The sequence below is a fragment of the Pseudochaenichthys georgianus genome, chromosome 22, assembly GCF_902827115.2.
Source record: "Pseudochaenichthys georgianus chromosome 22, fPseGeo1.2, whole genome shotgun sequence".
In the NCBI taxonomy this organism is placed as follows: domain Eukaryota; kingdom Metazoa; phylum Chordata; class Actinopteri; order Perciformes; family Channichthyidae; genus Pseudochaenichthys; species Pseudochaenichthys georgianus.
In genome coordinates, this window is record NC_047524.1 from 20,616,700 (window position 1) to 20,644,676 (window position 27,977).

General features: G+C 41.9%; 1 protein-coding gene across 1 annotated transcript; it reads right to left on the reverse strand.

Moving 5' to 3' along the window:
- Window positions 1–110: 110 nt before the first annotated feature.
- Window positions 111–27,977, reverse strand: kiz (kizuna centrosomal protein). The gene is given in 16 exon segments (XM_034110889.2): window positions 111–2,550; window positions 3,782–3,828; window positions 10,780–10,849; window positions 11,462–11,551; window positions 13,031–13,093; window positions 13,541–13,697; window positions 15,560–15,710; window positions 18,118–18,282; window positions 18,946–19,065; window positions 22,487–22,745; window positions 22,818–23,427; window positions 24,649–24,705; window positions 26,200–26,362; window positions 27,227–27,289; window positions 27,828–27,934; window positions 27,936–27,977. Coding segments are annotated over 16 exon segments (2,262 nt in total). The 3' UTR covers window positions 111–2,452.

Genomic DNA, 27,977 nt, shown 5'->3' on the forward strand with positions numbered 1-27,977 from the left:
TACGGATAACACCCCTTAACTGCAAGATAAACACCTTCCTGACCTCCCTCTACACGCAGAATGACATCAAAGAATTAGCCGAATGTCATCCTCATTGTGTCCCTCATCTGAAAAGTTCTTCTTTTTTTTTTTTTTTTAAACATTAGTGTTAGTACCAAGCGGCAACCTCTGGGGAACAGCCGGGAAGCCAATACGGAAGTGCCACACACTGCAGTTCATACATGGGCCGCTAGGGACTGGCTGCAGAAAGGAGCAATTTCCATAGACCCCCATATTAAAATGCCCAACTTTACAGCAGAAAAAAACATGTTTCTACCCATGGATGCAATAAATATTATTATAGATATAGTTAGATTCCACCTTCATGATTATGAATCTGTGAGTGAATTGTTTTCTAACGCGACCCTTTTATTTATATTAGGTCTTAAAGTTGTTGCATAAATTAGGGCGTGGTCACGTTGATGGACACGTACATGCCTCACTGTCAGCTAACAGCAACTTGCCCACTCTGCTAGGCTACAACCATAGAGGCTACAACGTTAGTTAGTCATAGTACTGTACTTGACCCTTTAGCTTTAGCCGTGTTCGTGGTGATTGTGCCTTTTAGGGAATATTGTTACAAATACCAGACAATTAAAATGTCGTGCTGTGCGCTTGAATGTACTAAGAGAACTTCCAAGAAGTCTAAAATGATAATATTATTATACATGTTAACCCCGTTCGCAGGTGTTTGTGTGCTCGGTAGCTTAGCTTGTTACTTATTAGCCAGCTAAGGACGTAACCCTTTATGCATACATACACTTTAGTTTATGATTCAGCCTTGGGTAAGACTTTTATAGTCTATGGCTATGACGCCCATAATGCTAAACGGGAGCAAATGTTAATAGGGGACCCAATTATCCCAGTGGTGGCCGACGGAGCTAACGGAGCCGCAGGGGGCTAGCTCCAGCCGGCATCCCGGAGCTAGCCCACTGCGGCTACGTTAGGACCGGGCGGTGGAGTCCGTCTTTTCTCAACGTGTGAATGACAAGCATTAAGAATAACAAAATATAGCTAATTCTCTTGCAGATTGTCTCATTTGGTTATGACTGTAACGTTTATATAGGGGAACTGCACTGTTAGCAGTAACTTGGTATGCATGTATTTCATGTTAGCTTAGCTTCTTAGCCTGAGCTAGCTCTGTTTACTTCCAGTTCGGAGGCAGCAGGTCCCGTCTCGGCTCCGCCTCTTTGCCCTTATTTGGAGCAGGCGGGATTAGACTATGACGTCACAGTCGAGCCGTTAGTGGCCGACTCCGCCTACTAAGAGCTTCACGGCAACTCTGCAGAATCCTATGGGTGACGTCACGGACACTACGTCCATTTATATATACAGTCTATGGTTAGTACACATTAGTACAATATAACTCCGATTCCACTGTGAGCTATCTGTCGCACACAAGTATCTGTTGACATGCTCCTTAACATGGATATTATGTTAGGGAGCCTTTTAGCAAACTCCAAATTATTCTGCCATGGTCCCTTTTCTGTGGTGGGTCAGGGCCGTCTGAAGCCATTATTGGTAATGAATGTGGAGTCCTACTTTAAAAAGGTTCAGGCATGTAAAGTCACCTGGAGCTGACTAATGGAATCCTGCTGACACTGAATGCCAGGGGGCTTTTACCACATCCCAGAATGGCAGATTTGGAAATGTACACCACAGACATAATGAAGTATAAATGTAAACTTGGGAATGTAGCCTCCCACACAGCAGCTCAGAGTTATTAATAGATACAGAGCGTTGAATGTGCTGCAAAATGCTAAAAGGGAGAAGACTAATGTGTGGTTTCAGCAACGATCCTGCAACTCGAGACTCATGGGCACAACAACTGAGAGGCATTTAGACACATGTGTTTCTGTGGCATTATTATCAAAGAAGCAGCTGTGTAGATTTGAACAGAGCGCTTGCCGGAGGTTCTAAATATTCGGAGTTTGTTAGCAACACTTTGTGCCCTGGGAGATGCGCCTCTTCAGCAGGTTCACAGGTCGCGCAGCAGCGTGCAGAGTGGCCATTGTGCTTTGTCATTTCACAGGTGACTCACATCACTACACTCGAGCATGCTGGAGGTAGAGCACTCGGAGATGCTCGCGGCATTCAAAATGCATGATTTTCAGCCTAGTGCAAACAAATCGCTTTGAAAGATCAGTTTAATCTATTTCGAGCTGTTATTATGAGCCGGGAGAGTTGTTCAGATAAAGAGACTGAAGCAGGGTTAACATCAGAGTGTTGGACAACTCTTCACATACTTTACCCGGCGTGAGAGCTGTCAACTTTATTATTTGTTTTTACGATACAGTGCGCATATGATTTACAATGCAGACCAATAAAAGAACTTGAATTACTGTGAGCCAAACTGCCTGGAATTTTGGAGCGATATAATGTAGTGCATTTAAAAAATATCTACAGGGAATTATCAGTCACTGAAGCTGTCACCGCTGTTTTTGTTGAAAGGTTGAGGACGTAAGGCTGCTTCAATCTCCGAGTTGCTGTCATCCGAACCCCCCCAGAAATCTTCATAAAAAGGGAAAGAAAACAAGCTTATTATAGCAGAATGTTTCACCATCCATGCTTCACATGAGGAGTAACCTTTAACGTTGTCTACATAATTTCTTTATCCAGTCCTCTGTACACTCTCGGTATAAGCATTCCAGGATTTGAATGCACTGCAGCTAAAGCTTACCTTGAGTTTAATTGAACACGGCATTATACTAAATCGAAAGAAGAAAGTCTATTGTGCACTCATGTCAATAAAATGCACCCGGGTGATCTGATAATTGCCGCAAAAATCTAAACACAAATGTGAAGGTAGCACCCAAAATATATATATTAGGATCCAACAACTTGAGGCCTAATCAGATGTTTGTATTGTTTACCTGATAAGGAATTGATGTTTGTGTCTGTTCAGTCTTTATCAGTAAAGTAAAAGTTGATACTGAAAGTCCCAGTAAGACAGAATTCAAAGTGTTTCAAGCTTTTTTTATTGAAAAGTATTCCAGAGTTTAACAGAAGCACTGTACAGACAAAACAAGGATTACAATCCCTTAAAGCCCACACGAATGATTGGACTGCTGAAAAGTGGACGGGCCTCAGAGGACTGTTGGCTTCACACAGCTTCCTTTTTGATAAAGTTGCAGATTGATTGATGCCAATATTATTGTTTGAAATTAGTTTCAGCTTAAATAAGCACACATTTTCTTTATGGTTTACATGAAGTAAAGATGATTGGATTTTGAATACAAATATTGGAAGACATTTTTTTTTTAGCTTATGTTGTCAAATATATGCACAGAGGTGGAAATAAAACTTTTTTTTCCTTTTAACTAGACTTAATGTGAAATGTGAAACATGTGACCAATTGCAACCTGCCCCTGTTGAAGCAAAGCACTTTTATATATGATATATTTTGTTTTTAATAAAGCAAATATGTCATTGCAAAGAAATTAGATTCACCACTTATGTTTTATATAGAGCAGTGTTTAAGGTTTGATCAGTAATATCAGTAATCCTAAGTATTAGTACAATTTGACTGTTTTTGAAATGTATTATACAACTTAGATAGTGTTTCTGCAATCTAAGAATCTAGGCTTTCAGTAACCTGGATTAAATAAAAGTGAAATGTTATCAAACAGTTGCCCTTCATCTGAGACTTAAAATATTTGGGAATGTCATGCCTGTGAACGCTCAAACCTCCTATTAACCTTTTTCTGACACATGCAATTGAAATGACTTTGTCGATACTCACCTTTGGTCTTCAGAGTAGAAAGAATTTTTGAGTTAGTCTTCTCTTTCCTGGAAACACAAAGACAGTTATTAGCCTTCTAGAGTTATTATCTTACGCTTTCTTTGGAAATGAGCCGCTGCTATTTTACACCAGAAAGTGTTAGAAAAGGGAAAAAGCAGGCACAGTGCAGCTCAGGGAACTTCCTTGACTCCTATAATTGTGCTAAAGGACTTCCACAAGGCCCTCTTTATTCAAAAATAGTCCAGAGACAGGGTTGCCAGGTTCCCATAGCTCTGGTGATATCGCTATGTAAATGTGTGACCTCCGAAAAGGCTTTGATCTACTTCAATGCATATGCAATAAGGCCCCCCCCCTTCCACTTTTAAAGGCCTCCTCTTTAATTTACATCATCACAGAGGCTATTCAAAACCCCACAACATACCCTCATCATCTCTCAGGTTAGCATACGAATCTATATGGCTTATTTGTTTGGACCCTCTATGTACAGCGCTGTGATGACACTTTTCTTGTGAAAAAAAACCGATTCAGAGTTTTAAGCAGATGAGCTCTGGCAAAAAAACAAAACTGTTGTGTGGCGTGTTCCTCCATCTGCATCAATTCAAACCCATGACCCCTTTGATTGTCATCCTCTAAGTCACCCTCATCTCCTCATCTCTCCCTCCGCTAAGTCTTGGCACATGTGACTGTACATTGAGTGTGAGGACCAAATTACTCTGGCTGCGTTCCAATTGCGATCTTCTAAACTATATATTGCTGCTTTGCACCACTCAAGGCAGAACGCGAAGCAACTCCCATTCTTAACTGTGAACAGATTGCTCGGTGCTAAAAGCAATATACCATGCAGCCCGTATAACCATTAGAAAATAACCTTTATCTTCATATGCTGATAGGGCTTCCTACAGGACATTTGGAGGATTCTTGCATCTGTTCAGACAGCATGTTGAACCTCAGGCACTTAAAATGCTAGCAAATCAAAAGCAGAGGCTGTGTAAGAAAAGCTGCGCCAAAGCAAAGAAAAGAAAGACACAATGATGGATAATCAGCAAACTAAAGGTGCAGGGTGTTGTGTTTCATTAGAAGGCAGGATTTTGTTTGCCAAAATATGTGTATTTTTGTAAATGAATAATCAAATCTTGGGAAATGTTGCAGATGGTAACTTTTGTTTGTGTCGTCTATTTTGAGAACAAAATGATGGTTTTTGAAATGTTAAGAGGTTTTTTTTGGTAGACTAATTTTATACTGACTATACAAGACTAACAGATGGCCATATACAAATTATGATGATGACAACAAATAATATCAGGTACCGGTAAAACTAAATATATAGATCCTATATACTCTAAAAACTAGGAAGAAAAGGGATGATATGTTGAGAGATTTTAGAACAGGCTAAGGGTGCAATATAATGTGAGGAATATACACGTATCTACATTTTAAAAAACGAGATCCACCTGCTGTAAGCATTCTGCTTTATAAACTGAATAAGAGACGAAGTAGAGCCTCTGAAGCACGACTAAAGCAAGAGGACTACTGCATCCATTTACAATTGTTAGGCAACATATCTGCACCAGTCCCTGCAGCAGCAAAAATACAGCAATAATCCATACGATTACTTCCTCTCCTTTGCCACAATAATAGCTGTTACGGAGAGTAAATTGGGCTTTTCTTTTCTTGAACTCCCTCCCGGGGATGGGAATGGTCTATCAGCTGTTCCACTTCAGTGAGGGACAGGACTGATTTCAAGACAGGGCTATTACCATAGAGAGCCCAGACTGGATCTGACCCCACCAATCTAATATTCCGTTTCCATAAACATTTATGCCAGTTCATCTTCTGCTGAGTTTCCCTTAATTGAGGCAAATGATCTGAATATGTAAGACTGGGCTGGCCAGTGTTTCACAGGCTCCGGTAGATAGAGGTGAATGTAATGTGTAAAATGATGCAAATTACAGCTATTGTAATGTCCTCTTTTCTTTTCTCAATGCCTCGCTCATTCTCTTTCTCTGGCCTGTTACGATTCATATTGTTGTTTATATCCTGTTTTAACAGTTGCCTGTCTGCTGAGTCTACAATGACCCTTTAAAATTGCATGATGAGTTTAACACACGTTATGTAGTCAGTGCATTTGCTTAATCAGAACCTTGGTCTTGTTTTTGCTCATTTACACTACATGAGCTTAGTTAAACAATTCAAAACAGATTGTAAAAAGATAGTTATGCAAGGCTGCTAGTGAAGTGATAATTACATTAATACAAAATATAACAATCATATTACCGCATATCTCATAATGTATGCATTGGCAAAGGTATTGGTATCATTCTTCGGGAATTGTGAAAAGGTAATTTATTTTTTATAGAATAACACTGACTGACTGGTTTCCAATTTCCTGTAAACCTGGAGTTTAAAACGAAAATGTGGTTATTTTTTGACATTTTTCTTTGTTGCCATCAAGAGCAGCATGCCCATTCTACTTAACATTTTGGAGTATTTACTTCTGCAAATATAATTGTGGTTTAGATTATGGTTTTAATTTGTTTCACAACATAGGCCTTCCCATAGCTGAAACAGCATGCTGTGTTAGCCAGAGACTTTAGGCATAGAATGCTGCAATCATACATGTTGTTGTTGAATATGGAAAGAAATAGCACATGGACAAAGACATCTTCATATAGAACATAATGTTCTATCAGACTGCAGTCTAAAGCAATTGCAAAGCAGGACCAGGAAGGGTTTCTGGTGACGGATTTGACTTGTAATCCTAAACAGTGGCATTAGGGAATGTGAGGACTGACAGAGGAAATAATGCTTACCAAGCATTTAAAACTGTGTTGCACACAGATAGCGAGAAAACTGCTTTTATTTACCCTGGCTTTTTTTTTTTAAAGCTCCTGCCACCCACACACAAATGCTAATAGCACAATAGCACTTTTGCGCAGCGGTGCTTGTCTAAAGGTAAAGGGAGACCCATCACCTCATCATTCCCATCAACTCCTACTCCCATCCCAGCTATGACCCCGCAGAAACATTGTTTAGGCTCCGTTTAGATGTACTCTCACGGGCCTGAATGGTAGCAGGATATAGCGCTCAGTGGGGGCAAACAGTGAGACGAACTCTCTAACATGTGAGTGCTCTCTGCTGGGTAAGAGGAAGTACTGCAACTCAGAGGGAAGCTACTGAGGAAAAAGATTTCTACAGAGAGCTCTGCTCCTGACTGAAGGCTGCGTAGTGGGGACGGCTAAAGCAAGGGGTAGATCCTTCATCTCATGTTCAGGGCTGCTCTCTCTTAGTTCACTAATTGGTTGTTTTTGTCTTAGTCCACTTTAATGTATTTACATGAATACTACCTTTTGAATGAGCACATCTCTGGTAAACACAAGTTGTATAGTGGTGATTTTGCAATATTCTTTGTGGAAGTACTCAGTACAAGTAGCCTATTATTTGACAAAATCATATGGGTGTCAGTCAACTAAGAATGTATTATGACAAGAGGAATACTTGTGTAACGGTTAGTCCATGCAACATAAGCTGTTATTATAGACATTCACTGGCTTTTTCGTTGGTGTTTTAAGAATGTAATTCGACCAAGTTACAACATCAATGGAAAGAAGAAAATGCAATCAGGAATGACAGCCTAATAAATGACTGCAATACAACAATAAAGTTGACTTTGACTTGAGTGCAGATATAAAAACTGGACATTATGTCAAATGTTTGCCCTTTTTTCCCTCTTTATCAGCCTAGTAACAGCGTATGCAGCTCAAGAGTAATTCAATCCTAAACCTAAAGGATATCGTTTATTTAAAATAACCAATATAGCATTGAAAGTGTTTAAAATGTTAAATTGATATGGCATTATGTACTGGTTTGAGTCAGTAGGACAGTGACCTCCTCTGGTTGGAGACTCTAAATGAGGCCTTCCTCAGTAGTCACTGTCTTTTTGGCCTGGTTGTAATCTTATTTCAAACTGAAGGAGATCATGTTATATATTGCCAAATGTAAACAAAGGCAAATGACATGTGAACCAAGTTTTCTGTTTGTTTTTCAGAGGTTATTCCACAGACTCAACACTGCCACATGTCTGACTTCTGCTCATTACATTTAGTCTTTTAAATAGTTCACACGTTTCCCATTCATTTACTTTTGGAGAACAGGAGTACATCTTTTACTTCCCTCTATTTGACTGTAACCGTCTCTCTGCCTCCATCTATCTCCCCTTTCTACGTCTCCTCCCCTCCGGTTCTTTCCCACTCTCTCAGCTCATTTCCCTCTCACCCCTTCATCCCTCCTCCCAGTGAGCTGTCAGAGATCCACACACATCACCTCCCAATGAGACAGAGGGAGAGAGAGAGAGAGAGAGAGAGAGAGAGAGAGAGAGAGAGAGAGAGAGAGAGAGAGAGAGAGAGAGAGAGAGAGAGAGAGAGAGAGAGAGAGAGGGAGCTTCTGATTTTGACATTCTGAGTGATTTGAGGTCGAATGCTTGAGCACATCCTGTTGTCCAAGGCAAAGCTGTAAACCACTAATTGTTGAGTCAAGGTTTTTGTCAAGCAGGCACTAGGCACAACAATCATCACACCAGCTGATGGCTGGAGGATTGTGTGTGTTTGTGTGTGTGTGTACATGTGTACGAGTATTTTTTCACGATTCAAGACGAAGGGGGATAACGGAAAGGTATTATAAAACTCAAAATAAAAACAAGAAAGGAGTGGCATCTGAAATGCCTACAGTAGAAAGGAGCACAATGATTCTTTGCACGAGAGGAAGCAGTGGCATGCACTCGCGTACAAAGGGGAACAAGTGGTCTTTACATGGAGTGCAGCTGCTTATTAAGACTCACTCCTTCGTGCATTATTCCTTTCATCGCCACTCAACCACAAAGTGATTTTACTTTGCCACTCACAAAGACAGCAAAAGATTTCTAATGGACAAATCAGTCGCTTCCCCACGAGTTATAATACAATAAACAGCACATTCTATAAAAGTATCTGACTGGAAAACACTGTGTGGGAGAGAGCAAGGAAGAGGGGGATAGAGGGAGAAAAAAAGAATATGAAAGACCTCAATTCTCTCCAACGCCATAATAGTGAAATGAGCACATATAAATGTGTTAAGAGTATCTCTTTGCATCTTGTATAGACTGCATGCATTTAATCTGTAAAGCTTATTAAGGCCCTAGTCATTGCTATGCAAAGCAGCACCCAGTGCTTTTCTCTCGCTTTTCAGCCGAGTGCAGTGTTTGGCCAATAGGACTGGCCCCCCCGCCTCTCATTCTGCATTCATAACATGCAACATTTGCACAATGTATCTCTCAAAGGCCCTGAATAGAAGGCCTTAATACTCATGTAAACAACTGCAAACCAATTACTTAATGAATCGGGCCCACACATAATGAGGAGCCTCACAAAGGGCTATAAATGCATTTTTTGCACCAAAGCCTCTGCTTTAAACTACAATCCCTCTGCTGTAGTCCAGGCTTAACTAGCAAATCATAATTATTGTCTGAGACAACAGAGAGGAAGCCATTTTTGTATTTTGAGTCCGGCTCCATCCTCCTTTTGATGAGACTCATCAGCTCGCTGACAAAATAAAGCAAATAATTAACAAGTAGGATGGAGAGGAGGGGAGGCGGAGGAGGAGCGGGAAGAAGAAGAAGAAGAAGAAGAAGAAGAAGAAGAAGAAGAAGAAGAAGAAGAAGAAGAAGAAGAAGAAGAAGAAGAAGAAGAAGAAGAAGAAGAAGAAGAAGAAGAAGAAGAAGAAGAAGAAGAAGAAGAAGAAGAAGAAGAAGAAGAAGAAGAAGAAGAAGAAGAAGAAGAAAGGGCAAGCGAGACACACACAGAGAGAAGCAGGGCGAGAGCATGCTGCAGTGTTATGCTTCTGCTTAAGTGCAGGGCTTGCAGACCACTTGTGGAAGCAATAAAGCACAAGAAGGGACCGTGGTAAGTGGAATGCTTACATCTAAGCGTCCAGGAGAAGCAAAGAAAAGACGGGGATACATGGTTGTATGACCAAAGAAAGGATTATGGTCATGGTAGCTCATGTCCTTACTAACTTGAGTGAGATTACAGTGTTAGGCATGTGTAACTACCCATTTGTCAAATATACACAACCGCTGATGTCATTCTCTGTCTTTCTGCAAATGTTGTTTAATCCCATATATTGCACATTCAGACAGGAGGACAGGCGCCACCTGAGAGGGTCTGTGTCCAAGATTGGCTCATGTTTATTAAAGAGGGTGGTCACTGGGGCTGGCAGTGGCAGCTATGAGGGCCACAATAGAGCCAGCCCATTAGGCCCTTCCCTGGACTAATAGGCAGACTGGGAGCTGCCAGGCCAGGGAGATGCAGACTCCAGCCCTTGTGTCAGCGTGGTGCCCAGTAATCACATGAAATCAGAGAAGATTATTCCTCATAACGTTTACCCAGCCATTACGACAGCCCAAATGGGTTTTCAGTGAAGAGGTGCTCGGAGGGCCGACGTGCAATTGCAGATTTGATGAAGTCGTGTTGATATTCAAATGTAGCAGTGCTGTTCTTAGCTGCCTTCCACCGAGCTATTTATCATTAGATCTTCTTTTCCAAGCCACTTAGGGCCCTGATTTGAGAAGCCTAAATGCCTTTCAAGGGTGAAAAATGAAAGGCGATTTGTCCTCGTCAACACTTGAGTCTCCTTGTTACCAAACAGTCGTCCCTGATTCTCTTCTTGACATATCTATTTGCCTTCTGACAAACATCCAAAGACAGCGACATTATGACTCCCAATTTATTTATTACAGGACATTTTGGTTTTTTGATTTCCCAAACCTGGCTGAACCGGGCAAACAGGGAGTGAGAGGGGGGCTTTAGAGGCCTTTTGTCTTTGTAAGCGAGTTAATGGGTGGCGCCCCCTTGATCTTATGGAAATGAACAGGGAATTATGAGAGCGGCCATGCAAATGTACATCAACCACTTTGGTGTCTGGTGGCCCATTTCCTGTGGCCCGTTGAATAATAACAATGTTCTTACCCGGGGTAAGGGTCTTGATGTGAGGAGCGTTTGGCCCTCCCCAGGTCCTCTTCATGGTCATGATTTATTCCTTCAAAGAGCAAACAGGGGCCAGAAAAAAACATTTCATTTAGACATCTCATCACATAATCTACAATTAAGATAGACACATACGGTGACGCTTGTGAGGGACTTGACTGGTCCCTGGTGTTGATATATTGATATGTGATACACCGTTATGCGAGGATAAGAATATGAGTCTGTGATTGCTACAAATGTAGTTGATGAAAACCCAGCTTTGAAGACTAAAATGGACTTTCTCCCTGGAATATATTACAAGTGTTCTCCATGCCAAATGTGACCAGTTCAATACAATCTGGCAGCCTCACTTACATTTCCTTGGACCTGATTTATCAGCCATTATGGTAAAAGGAACTTCCTGAATCTTCTGTAATAATAAGAAAAGGCCATCATAGAAGTGATTCTCCTGTAACCTCCTATGTACGTCTGAAAACTGAGCCGTTGTATTTGATAGTTTTGCATTGTAATTCAGTAGTTGCGAATGCGATGTATCTGCTGTTATTACTGAGTTTGTAAAAATGAAGAATAATCAATAAACATATTGTTTGAAATAGACCTTCTTGACATAAGGCCAGTGTTGACCAGTCACGAGGCTCCTGTTGCAGTAGGCTGCATCTCTTACCTGAGAGTTCATCCTCCTCCTCCTCCTCTTCAGAGCTCTGCAGCCTTTCCTGCATCGCTGATTGTTTAAGTAACTGATATGCTTTTGTCTCTGTTCAGACACACACACACACACACACACACACACACACACACACACACACACACCACACACACACACACACACACACACACACACACACACACACACACACACACACACACACACACACACACACACACACACACACACACACAACACACACACACACACACACACACACACACACACCACACACACACACACACACACACACACACACACACACACACACACACACACACACACACACACACACACACACACACACACACACACACACACACACACAAAGTCGCTGTCAAATATTTGCTTAAAACCTAGGTTTCCAACTTTCAGAGGTTTCTGTGTTTGATGAGACAACACGCTCCAGTAGCTGACTCTTTTGGTGTCAGAGTGGCTGGGAACAGCTCGCTCAATCCGCTAAGCTGTTGATTCTAGCCTACAGTATGTAGCAACAGTTTCCATGAGACAGCAATCAGCATCTTACTGTATCTAAACAACCCCTGCCAGGAAAGGCAATGATTGATTTTCGGTTTTTGAAAAAACACTCATAATTACTTTCACACTGGCACTCTAAAGTAGGCATCACATTTTAAGAGGAGCTGGCACACACAAACAGAGCAGGAGAACATGATAAATCAGGGGCTGTTGTCTCAATCATGTATCCAAAACACACACTTACCAAATCAAGGGGGAGAGAACAATGGTGATCTTGTATGACCAAGTCCTGACTTTCTTTTACTTTTAATCATGCTCTAAATATAATATTATATGTGCAGTGTTATGCATGTAGTCTGAAAACAACCATTATAATAATAATAATAATGTCTGGGCAATTACTTTCAGTTCCAAGGTCATGGTATTTGATTGTGACATTGATGTTGCTCGCCACAGCAAACCCCTTTTCCTTACAACATCTTTAGTCATGTTTTCTTTCTACTGGCTCTTTTGATTAGGTCTAGCGGTTTGGTAACTGGACTCATTTTGCTGGCTGTGCACCTTGGGGATGCAGACACATGAAACAGCCTGTGGGATATCTGATAGCTGAAGGTAATACACGGTCGCTTTACATTTCAGAGGTGCACACCAACTGCTTCCAGGATGCCTTCACATCTAGTCTTTTTTCAAGTCCAGCCTTTTCAGGGCATTGTTTAGAAGATAATGAGAAGCGATGACAGATCTCTTGCGCTTCCCACCCTGGCCTCCTGACAATTAAAGCAGCCGCATTATGCCGGGGCCAGCGAATTATCAATTTCGCCGGAATGCCTCAGACCAGAATGAAAACCTAGCTAGTGTTTTTTTTTCTTCTGGGAGATAATTAGAGAGAACTAGCACAGCTCTTCAGGTGGGACTTTGACCCTAGATTCACCTTGATCGTCCTGCCTCAGCCATTGGGTGAAAAGAGGCCATTATTCACTGCAGTGGGAGGAAAACAAACCACAACATAAGGACAGTGTGAATGCTGGGGCACCGGCGATGCCTTTTTACCTCTAATGGGAACACTTTCCACAGGGCTTTCGGCCTGGCTGTCCTCTTCAGTACTTTGTAGTTCTGTAAGAAAGGGAAGCACATAGTGAGAAGCAGTGGCAGGGAGGAAGGGAGTCTCGGGGTAGAAATGGGAATGGGGGGTCTTTCTTTAGCTCTGAATAGAAGCCTGTAGGAAAACTGGGCTGTGAGGGATTAATAAAAAAGCTCTATGGTGAAATTGATTTCTTTCATAAAAGCGTAGTTCTCTGCATAGGTGGTTTACAAAAAAAAAAGCAGCAGTCTACATCTGTTCCTAGTAATGTTCTTGTTTTACATTGCTGTGCAAAGACAGAGCCTTGGTTGTTTTGAACATATGGGAGAATATACTAACAGTAACACTTGCTGAAGGGAGAGTTTTTTTAATTGTCAGAAAATGCATTCCCCCATAATATATAAACAAAATCCAGCATTCAAATGTGGTGGATAATTGGAATATGCCATGCTTTAAAAAAAACAATACATTTCAGTAACCTTGGATCTGTTGCTTCTGTACCGGCTTGGCGGGCGTCACATCGGCGTCCGTCAGGGGAGAAGGAGGACCAGAGGAAGGAGACGAGTCACTCTCGTCCTCCGCTGAGGGGCACTCCTCACTGGACCGGGACACAAGTGTCCTCAGCAGCACTTTGGCCTGTGAGCAGCACAAATTAAAACCACACTCTTAATTGTTCCCATTTTGTGAAGAAAGTGTCAAATTGAACTCTCGCCGATTAGGCAACTCATTTACTTTGGCCATGGCTGCTCGCACAGGAGGTGCAGCTGAAGCGCGTGTTCAAACGCCAAGAGAAAATAACTTCAAATTCTCTCAGTCATTTAACTAAAAAAAGATTATTTCGCACACTTTCACTCCCGCTCTGCCTCTCTCTTCTCATCCATGAGATTAGAGAAGCGCCTAAAGAATGCAATCACCCTGGCGTTAATGTGCGACACGTTCCACATATCTCCCCTCTTGGCTGAGGGAATTGAGACAAACTGCTCTCTTCCTCCCTCTCCAGCTCATTTTTTGTTATCTCCGGGGAGATGAGGATACACAATTAAGAGGAGCTGTTCCGGGAGATGAGGAGCATGGAGATGCCACACACCGATTTCCCTTTCTCTCCTTTTTCCCTCCCCCATATCAAATCGTGCCATCATCATCATCTCTCTTTTGTGATCAAAGACTGCCTCTCAGCCTCAGATGGCCATTTGCAACTTTTAATGAGCACTAATAGGGAGGGGATGATCAGGAGGATTTTGACAGTGACAAACTTTAAGTGCATTGTGAGTTGTTATCAGTAGGTCGCAGTGAAGATTGACAAAGTACATGCTTTCATTCTGTTTGAGGGGAAGAGAGGCACACACATGCCAATCTGAGCTTGCCACTTGGTATTTGATGTTTCTGCACAATAAAAACTGTCTTGATCCTTGTCCCCGATATCCGTCTTTGTTTTTTGTTTTTTTAGTAAAATGTACCGTGGGTTGAGGGCTCTCGCGGACCCACTGCATTTTAAATATCAATGAATGCAACTGTTAGCACTTGAATATTCAAAGGGCCTCTTTGAGTGTGTGCATGCGAGCTGCATGCTCCCATTTGTCGGAGTAGCCAGGCTGTGTGGCATTACGTGAATGGACATTTCTGTTTGCTCTTGTGCGAGTAGAGTAAAGCTGTTGTATGTGGACAGAAAGAGAGCAGAGAAGAAGAAATCCAGGGAGGGAGGGAGAAATAGATGGAGTAGATGGAGTGAGAGCGATAAAGGGGGAGAAAGATTTTCACTCAGGCTTTTCCTGATGCACTTGGACACAATGATGTAGATGGCAGTGGCTCTCTTCCTTTTGTCAGTTCATATTTTCAAGAGGCTCTATAGTGTGCCTCTCAGTGCGTCTGGGACACTGGAGCTAGATCTCCGAGCCACAAGAATCCCGACAACATTGGTCCTCAACTAAACGTATAAAACTGCATGTATATGATCATCCCTGAAGATTCCTGACATATATCTTGACATCTATAGGTTTCAAGTATGAATATTAATTGTAATTCCTGTCTTTGTTTACTTGAACATGATCTGCACAAGGTCAATGAGCGGGAAATTATAAATAATCTTTGTGGTGAGAGTCCAAATGGCTCCCTCATTCAATCGGATCCAGCTGATGGCTATACTTTTGGCTAATGCCGTATTAAAAGCAAGTGTTTCTCAGATGAATACGCCACGTGAGATGAAAGAAGCCAAGCAGAGGCTGTAATTTGCGATTAGCGCACGGGTCAGGGTTCCCCTTCTGTCTAGGTCAACGTGTGGAACAATCCGATGAGTCGGCAGCCAGGGCTTCAAACGCCAGGCACCAAAAGCATGCAAAGAAATAAAAACAAGCCTATTTGGAAAGAAGAAAAAGGATGCATTCTACTCCTGGGGTCATATGTGTGTTAATGTCTGCTTGCTATTGGGAGTGGGTGCCTTGAAAGTGTGTGACCTTGTATTTGTGTGTCGAAGTGGCATGTGTATGTGCCTCCAACGCTACCTGGTGGCTGTAGGTGGCATGGCGCTCCAGCAGCAGCGGCGTGAACAGCTGGACCAGGCGCTCAGTGCTGAGGACACGGCGCTCCTTCAGCAGAAGGGCGTGCTTGAACCAGCGATCCCACAGCCGAGCGGCATCAGGAGGGAGGCTGGTGCTGAGGTGAGGGTGGGGGGAATTAGGAGAAAGAAAACATAGGCTTTTCTTATTGAATACACAGTGGGACATTTGTAAATAATGTAACTGTAAAAGACGCTTTAATTATCAGGAACATTGAGAAATAAGGATAGAGAAATAAGATTTGTTCTCATAAATCATTCTCTAAAAGGCTAATTGCTAATCCTAACACTTTATAAGAATGACAGTCAACCCTGAATACACAGACTAATATAGCACCAGGTTGAAAACTAGATAAAAGGTCAAAGCGCCAATAGGCATCTCCAGAGGAAAGTGAGGGACACTGCTGGATGTGTTTCTTTGGGTGGAGGTCTCGGTGAAATCAATAGAGTAGTGAAGCAAAGCATGGATTTGGCTCAGAGTATAATTACTCATTATCCAAAGGACTGGAAGTTACAGATAGGGCATTTTAATTTACTCATGACATTCACCCGTGCAGTGTTGCCGCACGAGGTGACACCAAAGATGACCTTTATGTTTGTGGACAAGGGGAGGCTGTATCGAATGGTAGCGTGCACGATATCTTCAGCAACTATTGTAAAGTGCGAGCTCTCTCCCCCACTGTCAGGTCCAGAAAATATTAATAAAATGCAGCTATCCTCTCTTTGTCTGGAAAGTGGAATTCATTTTTTCCTGTAAGTCTGTTCTCCTCCTGTTTCCATGGAACAAATATATCTGTTGAACTGTGTAGCTGTCAGACGGTTGGTATTTACGCTCTACTATAACCCTACTTATAAGGAGAGTTAAAAACGTAATCACAAAACACATAATATACCGGGTTTCTGCAAGTTTCAATACATTCGTTTAAGGATTTTGTCAGACCTTTAAAGGGTAAGGAATGCCATTTAAGGCCTATTTTATACCAATTGTGGAGGGGAAAAAGTGTGAAGGATAGGAAGAAAAGTCCCAGAATGACTTGCAAGTAAACACGTAAGCAATGTCAGAAGAGCTCATCTATGTATTCATTGCCTTTCAAAGACTGATGTTTTGCCTTTTTTTTTTTTTTTTTTTTTTTGAGAGGCATCACGGTAGCTGAAAGTGCTCAGATTATTTCTGACCGGACAGCACAATTGTGATTGGTTCCATATTTAGTTTTGAACAGAAAAATCATGACTTCTTTCCCCAAAACACTGAAGCTAATGACGTTTACTTCATAGTCCAAATGTTTTTGGTTTTGGAATTAAGAGGATTTAAAGGGGGCCCTATTATGCTTTTTGGGGTTTTCCCTTTCCTGTAGTGTGTTATATAGGTTTGTGTGCATGTCAATGGTGTGCAAAGGCTAACATCCCACAATGTCTTTCCCACACACTCACCACTGCCTGAAGTTTACTTCAAAAACATAGTGACATCACTATGTAACACACACGTTTCTATTGGCTAGCCGTCCACCACATTCACATGATAGGCTAAGGGGCGGGAAATCTCTTGGGTGACCAATTACAGAGTCGGCCAGCTAACCAATCAGAGCAGACTGGGCTCTGGTTTCAGACAGAGGGTGAAAAGAGGTGCTGCAGCATGAGAAAAATAAAGAGCTTTTTGGACATTAAAGCATGGAGACATGTCACAGAAGAGGCACAACATGCAAAGATGAACCTGAAAATGAGCATAATAGGGCCATGAAGGACAGCAAGAACCCTGCTATGCCCCACTATATTTTATCTTTTTTGTTTGTGCGGTACTTGAACTCCTTCACTTCATGACCGAAAGAACGAGATCGCGGATACAAGCGGCCGAGATGGGTTTCCTCCGCCGGGTGGCTGGTGTCTCCCTTAGGGATAAGGTGAGAAGTTCGGTCATCAGGGAGGGACTCGGAGTTGAGCCGCTCCTCCTTCGCGTCGAAAGAAGCCAGTTGAGGTGGTTCGGGCACCTAGTTAGGATGCCACCTGGGCGCCTCCCTAGGGAGGTGTTCCAGGCACGTCCAGCTGGGAAGAGACCAAGGGGTAGACCTAGGACCAGGTGGAGGGATTATATCTCTTCGCTGGCCTGGGAGCGCCTTGGGATCCCCCAGTCAGAGCTGGTTGATGTCGCCAGGGAAAAGAAAGTTTGGGGCTCTCTGCTGGAACTGCTGCCCCCGCGACCCGACCACGGATAAGCGGGAGAAGATGGATGGATGGATGGATGTTTGTGCGGTTTTTTTCTTTTTTTCCTCAGAAGTCGTAGTTTGTTCCGAATGAAACATAATGCACAGTTCTGAAGGTGAACAAATTACCTGAGTAGTAGAGTTCCACGAAACGATTAAACCTGACAATGCCATTGTGAACTTTTTATAATTCCACAATAACCTGTGTCATTAAGAGAAGAAAAAGCACACACACACACACACTACAGAATAAATGAAACAAAAACACGACGACAGTCTTTCGTGTTGGATTCCCAGGAGGCCTTACCTTATTGCATTAGGCTCAGTGCTGGACTGCTGAGCATCCACTAGATCCTGAGGTAGCAGGCAGCCCTTTTCTGTGCTCCATGACAACCTCTGAAGCTCATGAAGGATGACTGCTCCACATGCTTTAAGGTCCTCGCCATTCACGCCCGCGCCACCGTTACAAAGGCTGTTCAATATATAGAGAGCAGTCAGCTATTGCCATGGAGCCCCACGGGTCAGGTGCACACAGAGGACATCCAACAGCTGCTAACACTCCACACACAGTAAACAAGCGTGATCATACACATCAATGCACATGCACACAAAATATCCCAGGAAGAATAGACACTGTACTGAGGGTCATAACACACAATCGCCACTCCGGTTACTATTGAAGATGTTGTTGACATCATTTACAACACTCATAGTCGCATAGATGGGGATAAACTGGGTTTTAAAAGAGTGCAAAAGCTTTCATTCGCCAGACATTTATCCGTACTTTACAACAAGAACTGTAATTATGGTAAATTAATCATGCTATGAAATATAAAAAGGCTTATGAAAAATAAGCCCGGTCTAATGAAACACGTTCTCCATCCTCCATCTCCCCTAACTCCCACTAACAATTCAACAGGGTGGTTACTATAACAATCCTGTGTGTTTGAAAACCCCTCAGAATTAAAGACGTGCATGTTGGTGATGACACTTCATCTAAAGTGAGAGCCCTTAGCAGAAGGATAATATGTTTTCCTCGTCTGCACAAACTGCTCCATGGCCGTTAAATAAATAAACACAGCATTTAATGCAGCGATAAGATTGTAAAGTCTGAGGTAAGACAGGAAGGGTATACCGGATAATTCTCTGGAGTTTTCTTCCATCAATCGAAGCATCCTCGTACACACACGTCTGCTCACCATGGAGTCGTCCTTCGATGTCGTCTAGCAGATTAAAGAGTCCTTCCTGGGAGAGACTAAATACATGATTCCCATTCATTTGGTGAAAGGAGATAGAAAACGCAGGAGGCCATGTGATCGATATGCTTGATATTTGTAAAAAATTACTAAAAAATAGGTGCAATTTGATCGAAAAATCTTTGATGCATTTTTGCACTCAAGGACTGCTTGAGGAATCTGATCATCAGAAGAAGAAAAAAGGGTACTTAACAGACAAGCAATTCAAAGCATTTCTGCGCCACATGTAATGACAGGTTGTGTTTGAAAACCGTCATTCAAAACTAGAGCTTGTACAATTAGCTGAATATTGTGGAAATACAACTTTAAAATCAGCCTTTATTTAAATGGCCAATTCAACTTAAAGGGGACCTATCATGCAAAATGCACTTTTGTACGTCTTTTATACATGAATATGTGTCCCCGGTGTGTCAGGGAACTCACCAAGTGTCAGAAAACACAAACCTCTCTCTTTTCCTCCATACCCAAATCTCTAAGAACGGGGCTGCAACGGAGCTGATTATTATTTGAATTTTTCTGACGTCAGAAAAGGGGTGCTCTGCCTATATGGGCAACTCTCCACCTATCAGGGGAATGAGAGACCGCTCGAAAGCGCTGGAGACGCTGTAGTACATATGCCAGGCCTGTAAGTGGCGCTGTAGCGTGCCACAAAAGCACAATCAGCCCTTGCAAAAACAGGGCTGGAAAAGAGCAAATAGAGCGAAATGAGGCATGGCTAAAATCCATGATATGTTTGGTATTTTGAAAAAAAAAACTTCACAGACATGTTGTATATAGGTATGGCCCTACAATATATGTTTCAAATATAGCATGATAGGTCCACTTTAATTATAAATATTATATACAGTATATATATATATCCAATGTAAAAAGTCAAACAAAACGACATTTACATTTCTAAGTACAAGGAGAAAGATTTCCCCCAAAAATGTGGGCCTCGAGATGATTTCTCTTCATTCTGTTAGAGATTTACTTTAATCTGGTGCTGTATGTGCTGCAAAATGAGAAATGTATGCCTAATGCATGTGGATATTGAGAATCCATCTCTTTTTTGAGCATTAAGCTCTGGGTGGCCCTCTTTGAATTCTGCCATGAAAACCCCAGCCGAGTGATCCTGAGCCCCCTACATAAAAGGGGCCAAAAAGAATTTATGACAATCTGTAATGGGCTCCTGGGTTAGGGGTCAGCAAACAATTGCTCCCTCTTTTTTGCAGGTTGTTTCCTGGTAACATCCTGATTAAGCTAGCAGCTCAAATTATATCCATGACATTCTGTAGTGTGCAATCCGTCTGTGCTAAGTCCTCTTCAGTGTGGCTGAAGTAGCATAGGCAAAAGCTATCTTTTTTTTTTTCTCTCTCTCCCTTATCATCAGCGTGGGCCTTGAAATAGTCATCTTTCTCTTTCCACTTTATTTGTCAATGCTCTTCAAAAAGAGACCTTTAGAGAGGGAGAAAGTGAATTAGTTGTGTTTTTCTGCAAACCCCTCTCCCTCTCCCTCTCTCTCATTGTATTGGGCCAGCATTCATGTCAAGGTCCCCGACCTCACTTTAGATGCTGCTGTTGTCCGCGTGTCGACATCATCAGGAGCGCGTATTGTTAGCTAGGAGGAAGGGGTCAGCCTCTACGCAGCGATATTGCTCTAAAGTGTACAGCACTGGCTCCGGGGTGATTTACCACACGGAGCGGTTTCATTGTGGAGTGATTAGTGTCAGAGGAATCTCACAGACGGCAAATATAACAGACAAAGGAATGGGAAAACCACAAGTAATAACAGCACATTGAGCATGGGATTGCCAGGCACAATCTGGGATGGACCCCACCACACAGTGTACAAAGTACAGTGTGACAATGTGCAACAACACCACTAAATACAAGTCATCTTTGCAAAGATAAAGCTAAATACTCCAATGACATTGCAAAACTTTTGCATATTTGTTTTCATTTTACATCTAGTATTGGATTTTTCAGAACTTAAAATGGTAAGGCGTACTGCCACCGATGAAGCAGAACCATCGTGCAGTTCAGGGACGACACATGCGAGAAGAGGACACAGGGAGGCCATTATGATGAGTCTCGAAGGAAAAAAATACCTGGAGGATATTTCAGTCGTGTACCCTCACTCACCCCAGCCATGCTGGAGGAGAAAAATAATGGGATAATCTAATGAATTGCTCAGGCTTGTTTTTCCTGACGGTGAGCAGAATGGAGGGAGTGATACAAACTCTAACCTTACGAAAGAGAGCGAGACAGAGAGAGACTGGACGCTCTCTGAGCTTTACATCAAAGCCTCTGGTTTTCTCCTCGCACACAGAAGCCCTCCGTGTTAACAATGAAAGATGCAGCCCCCTCCCATAGTTTCCCTGGAGCAGGCTAACTGCAGTTCCTCTTGAGGTCACACCATAAACAGTATAGTAGACCACACAAAGACACAATCATCCACAAACAAACATGCAGTAGAGAAATGCATAGAGAAATTAAAAATCTTCAACTTTTGATATTTTTAGAACATTTGAATACACAAAATAATATGTTTGCGGTAAGCAATATTTAAATTGTGGCATTTAATATCATTTTGGTCGGTAAGTGATTGACTCCCTACTTGTAAATGCTCTGATGTATCTATGTTGTTGCAAAGCCCACTAAAAAATTAAAAATGGTTTTGATTAGAACAAATTAAGAGTGCAACTTGGTGCTTAGCTTAAAACAACCACGCATATAATGATTAATAGGAATAATGTATGTAACACTATCCCTCAGAATATGGTCAAGAAAAGTGTTCCTGTTCTTTTTAGGAGCATATGCGCTCCTGTTCATTATATACTGTTAATATTTCGTAGTGGAAATGCAAACATTCACATGGGATTTTCTGTGGCTCTAACCCCATCCAAAATGATCCTTCAACTCAGAGGCCATCATCACGCTAAGGATTTGTGGCTGTAAGTGCTGTCCACATGCCCACCCTCCAGAACACTCTATGGTGCCACACATTTCCTCCTCCACTGGGGACTTCCTGAGGTCTCTCGAGCAGAAAATTGCTCTGTTACAGCATTATCTTGGATTATGGCAATATTGTTGGTGACAGGTCCTGAGCTCTCCCTATAAGATGCATCACTGCCACCACCGCTGCTGCCGCTGAGCCACAGAGAGCGCGGTGGCACCGACCGTGACTCCCACAATCCTCTCTGTCAGCCTCTGATGTGATGGTGGCGAGGACTGTACGCTGTCTCCTATCATTAACAGCCCTCTGTGGTTCAGCTCGGCTGTGCACAACATTCCCCTTCCTCAGCCTGCTTAGCCTTAAATCTTGGCAAAAAAAATACTGACGGCATTGTGCACATTTTAAGAAGTGTTGGTGTTTTCCCCCATCAACGCAGTTTGACAATTCAACACAACAAAGTACAGAAATCTTAAATACTTTACCTTTCCAAGGTCACCGCTGGAGCGGAGGATTGGCCGTTTGACTGGGGTTTGTTTTTGGACCCGTCAGAGTGGAGGGAGCTTTCAGGACTGTGTTGATTTTGATCATCGCTCCATTCAGAAGTGGCATTTCTCTCAGGTGCCACACCCTCTTGTGGATCCTCATCCAGCTCAGATTGTGTCAGGGAAATGGACAGGTCGCTAGCAGTGCTCTCGGACAGCTGCACATCAGAGCTAGGTGTGCTGACGCTCTCGCCTCTACCTGAAAGTAAACACATTTCAGTTAAAACTATACAGATATTCTATAATAAGCATAAGAAACAGCATTGCAAACCTGGTATATCTTCAGCTTCTTCTCCGAAAGTGGTTTGAGGCAGGAAATGGCCGAGAGCTCTCTCCACATCTTCCATTATGGGTGGCTGATGAGCCGCTTCTCGGGGGTCAGAGTGCTCTCCAGGGGAATTATCAGCCTTCATGAGTCTATTGCTGCTGGGTTTCTTCTCAGGCCCCGTCAAGGTCACTAAAGGTGATGGTTCTTGTTCATCATCACTTCCAAAAGGCACATCGCCAGCTGCGCCTGTTAATGCGCGGACAGATGGGAGCATCACCATCGTTCTTTCATGTTTGTCACTCAAATTACAGCCGTCTGGGGAATCGTTTGAGCCTGAAATGTCATCTGATAAATGTGCTCGGTTGCCGGCGGCATCCTCTCCGCCAACTCTGAAGTCCTTCAAAAGGCCACTTGGTAGACGTTCGCGGGAGTGCATGCTGCGATTGGGTGAACGATGCAATGCTTGGTGTGAGTGTACACTTGTGGTGCCAGCTTCAGCGTCAGACCCTCTGGAGGTCTGGCGGCCCATAGAAATGACTGCTGATGGCTGTGTCGAGTCCCTAACTGGATGAGAGAGGGAGCTGTCCTGGTGCCGTCTGTGCACAGCGTCAACCTGCAAATAAGTGAGAAAATAAAAATCTGTGTATTTACACATTTCCATTCGGTTATAAAAATGTTTTTTTTTTCAAATAAAACTGATCTTCAAAGACAATTCCACTCAAGTATGTTTACTATCCACTTTTCAAATTTGAATAAGTGTGGCTCATTTGGGCCAAGGTCAGAATTATTTAACAGCTTTTCGAAAAATGTCTCAAGATCAATGTTTTAACTTTATTATTTATCCAAGTTTTGATTCATGTCGGCAATGTCACCGAGAAGGGACGGGGGGCTGGGGGACGGGGGGGGGGGAGTGAAGCAAAAAAGCCTCCCTCCAAACATAATAACAAAAAGCATGGCTTCTGTTTCTTTTCTGATAAGCGTCTTAAATACCAAACAGTTAGCTGCTTAATAACATTCACTGTAAACCATGCAGCCTGCCCAGCAGATCCACAAAGTAGGTAAAAAAAAAGAGGAAAAGTTAATTTCTTGGCTGAGTGATTCCATCGGTAGCTGCAGGGCAAAGTAGAAAGTGTTTCACTAAAGTAGCAATTGATTCTTCTATCAATCTGCGGCACGCGTGTGCTCTTCCAAGGAATGTATTAAATATGAAAATCATATCCCGTTATCATCTGTCTCCAGCTTTCAGCCCGGTAAGCTTCCCTTAATGAATGCTGCAGCCTGAGGGACATGCACACTGCCAGCCAATGGCTTGTATGCATAATGGAGTGACGGTACCATTTTGCTCATTACAATATCGACAAGCTGACGGGGGTTTTGCACACAGTTACAAGTGACTGCTCTAGACAGCATGCTCCAAGTTATTATGAGATGTCTTAGACATTTCATCTAAAAGAGCTTTAACTGCTTTAAGTGAAGGGAGAAAGCAGCTATGGACTTGAACTACATCGCTTGTACAGATGCACCAGCTAGGATTAGGACACCTGTGCTATTACAGATACACAGTTTAAATGTAGACTCCTCTACAGATTTACCAGGCATAATGTCTACTTTCCTTTGTTATTCCAAAGCTGAAAACACAGCTTGATAGAACTGAGATTTGCATAGATGGTGTAAACATTTCAAAAAGGAAGGATCTAACGTAAGTAAAGCAACTGCTATTTTTAACCATGAAAATATATGTGATAAAACAAACATACGACAGAGGTCACACAGGACATAAATCTAGATATGAATGCAATCGTTATAGTATTCCGTTTGAACATCCTAGCATTACCATTGCTGCATCAAGTTCTTTCTCCATCTTCGTCTTTGCTTCCATAAATCTAGAAATCTTTTTGAAAAAGTCAGCGTGTAGGAGATGTAAAGACAGAATAAAGAAAATATTAGATTAAGATAAGAGCAGACAAATGACACAAAGGTGATAGTCAAGATATTTAACTGACAGGCAAACTAACACTGCATGCTAGGATGTGACTGTTATATTGCTATGATAGTGTTGTTGAATATTATCTGAATGTGGGTAAAATCAGAAGGTTTGAAAAGAAAAATGTGACAGCGTCAAGGATCAGTCAATCACAACGGGTTTTCCCAAGCGAGTGTCCTCTGTGTAGCTGCTGACACCCTTTAGCATTTATCTGACCGGCCAGACTAAACTGCCTTAATCCCAACTTCAATTAAAAACAACCAATGGCCATTTTAAGGGCACTTGTATTAACTCAAACATGCCAAAGCTTTTCATCAAAAACAATGACGGTTCAGAGAAGCAGGCAATTAAAAGACAGCTTTACCCAATTTCGAATTTATCCACTCGGTATTTGAAAGTTTTGCACAACCAATAAACAAACATACACTGAAACATGTCATAAATGTAAGCACATCATTACGTGTGACTTCCCGTTATGTTTTTCATTGCACCAATCAGAGTTAAAAGTGAAAATCTAGGTGACTTCAGACAAAGGAGACAAAGCAGCAGGACAACCAAAATAACAACAGACATGTCGGACTCATAAAGCATCAAGAGGAAATAAACCAACTGCTTGAGGGGAGAGAATGACTAAACCTCTGGAGCACTTCACAGCCTCTATATTGGGCAATTAACTCAGCGAGTCATAATTAGCCAATTTTGTTAATTTGATATTAAGCTGTCAAGCACTGTCGTTGAGTTTTAAGTGATAATCTGACTGGCTCATTGTTTTCTCCCTCGTTCATTTGCCTGTCGTGATAAATTGCACAGTTTGAGTGTTTACTATTGTCACATCAAGCAAGTGCAAGCAAACATGTCTACTCCATGTTCAATTACTGCACATCATTAAGGCAAATGTTTCATTATATTGTAGGCCTGTGGGTTTATTGTTCTTGTTCCCTGTCCCAGTATGTTGGGTAGTATTTACTGAGCACAAAGTACTACAAAATACAAATAAAATAGTAAAACTATATTTAAATACTGCTTTTTAGAAAAAGGTACAATTGTGTGAACCTGGATAAACCCCCATGGCAAGATCTTTGCAAAGATGTTTTTAAATAAAACTCCATAATGAGAAAGCTGCTACACTGAACAATTGAAATGGTGTGTGTGTGTGTGTGTGTGTGTGTGTGTGTGTGTGTGTGTGTGTGTGTGTGTGTGTGTGTGTGTGTGTGTGTGTGTGTGTGTGTGTGTGTGTGTGTGTGTGTGTGTGTGTGTGTGTGTGTGTGTGTGTGTGTGTGTGTGTGTGTGTGTGTGTGTGTGTGTGTGTGTGTGTGTGTGTGTGTGTGTGTGTGTGTGTGTGTTGTGTGTGTGTGTGTGTGTGTGTGTGTGTGTGTGTGTGTGTGTGTGTGTGTGTTTTACCTTTTGTTGTTGCAGGGGGCCATGGTCGGGACGATATTCCTTCATGCTAATTTCTATGCACTCCACATCTCTCAGAAGCTCAAGGTTTCTCATTTTCGCTCGTGCTTCCCTGTCACAGATTTCTTTGAGATAACTGCGCAGTTTGGAACACTTTATCTGTGAGCTGAAGGCAATGGAGAGCTATTATTCCAGAGAAATATTATCAAGGAGCATTGTCAAAAAAACAAGAGCTTGACTTCTCAAAAGAATAGGTTAAGCACAATATGCTTTAAATGTCAATCATATTCCCAACTCTCGTATCAGCTGTTTTTAAATGGCATGTTCATATTTACTAGAATCAATTTGCAATAAAAAAATGGCTGTTCAGCTTACTGTTTATATTTTTAACAAAAGACAAATCAGATAAAATACCGGAGTCTTTTTTACATCATTCCAAATAAAAATGCATATGGCTATGCTGAAAACAGTGATGGAGACAATATTTACATCCTTTATTTAGGTAGAAGTACTACACCTTAAATGTATTGACATTTAACTTTAGTCATAAAAGTAATCAAAACTTAAAATTACATTTACACAATTAATCTTTAGGAATAGAAGCAAAGCTTTACATTTTAGAAGCTGGAACTATGACATGTTATACACAAAAAATTACTTGAATTAGCAGATATTGTTGTCAACTAATCTTCTGTCAACCTTGTTTCGGGTAATACAAATAATATTAGATCATCACACAACATATTTGTAAAGTTCCTTCAATATTTAGTTACTAGTAATTGAATATGTCACATAATAACATAGTGGTGTAAAAAGTAAGAGTACAAGATGTCCCTTTGTGATGTAGTGTAGTAGAAGTTTAAAGTTGAACAGTACTTAAGTTAATTTACTTGAGCAAAGCTACATTTATAGAAAGGTCTATCTACTTAAATATCTCATCTATCAAAGGTACAGCTTAATATGAAAGTCAAGGTATGAGAACAAGGTAAAGTAATACCTTTTTTTCTATAAAGTAATCCGTATAACTTACATTCTTTTATCAGATCTGGAGTAAGCAAACAGTTCCCTCTCCAGCTGCAGCCTCCGCTTCTCCCTGCACACAGAGTCAGAGGGGCTGTCACCCACACCCTGCAGAATCCCCGTGGTTTGCTAGGCTGATTGACGGCTAATTATCACCAATATTAGGGGTAATTATATATTTACTCGTTAAAAAACTAACCGTAGTGTGTGTGCTAATGTTAGCAAGCGAATTGTAAAATTGCAAAATATCTGCTACATGCGTATGCTTATATTCCTCTTATTTACTTACATACACAAACACGAAGGTTAGCTTCATTGGAACGTTAGCTAATTAGCAACGATAACACACAGTTATGTAGGGTTAGCTTTCCATTCATGTATTACAAGAACAACCGCAATATAACTGATGTTATCTTCGTGTAACCTACAAAGTAAACAGACTACCAGAAACGAGTTATAATGCAGCTAATTCTTCAGACTTCACTGGTTAGCTAAGCAGCTAGCCTGCAGTCTGCCTGCAGGAGGATGCTACCAGGCGGCCGAGAGGACAACTCGAGTCCGCAGTCTACACTAGGCCTCGTTTCGTTAACGACAACATAAGGAAACCTCACCTTTTATGCATGCTCTGTTGAATCGATGTTATCTTCTCATAATACTGGTCCTCACTGCGAGCCATGTTTGCAATTTTCTCCCGCTTATGCGCTGCAAAGCCGAGTAAGATGAGGAGGAGGAGGATGGCCGGTGTTTACAATGGTTACCAT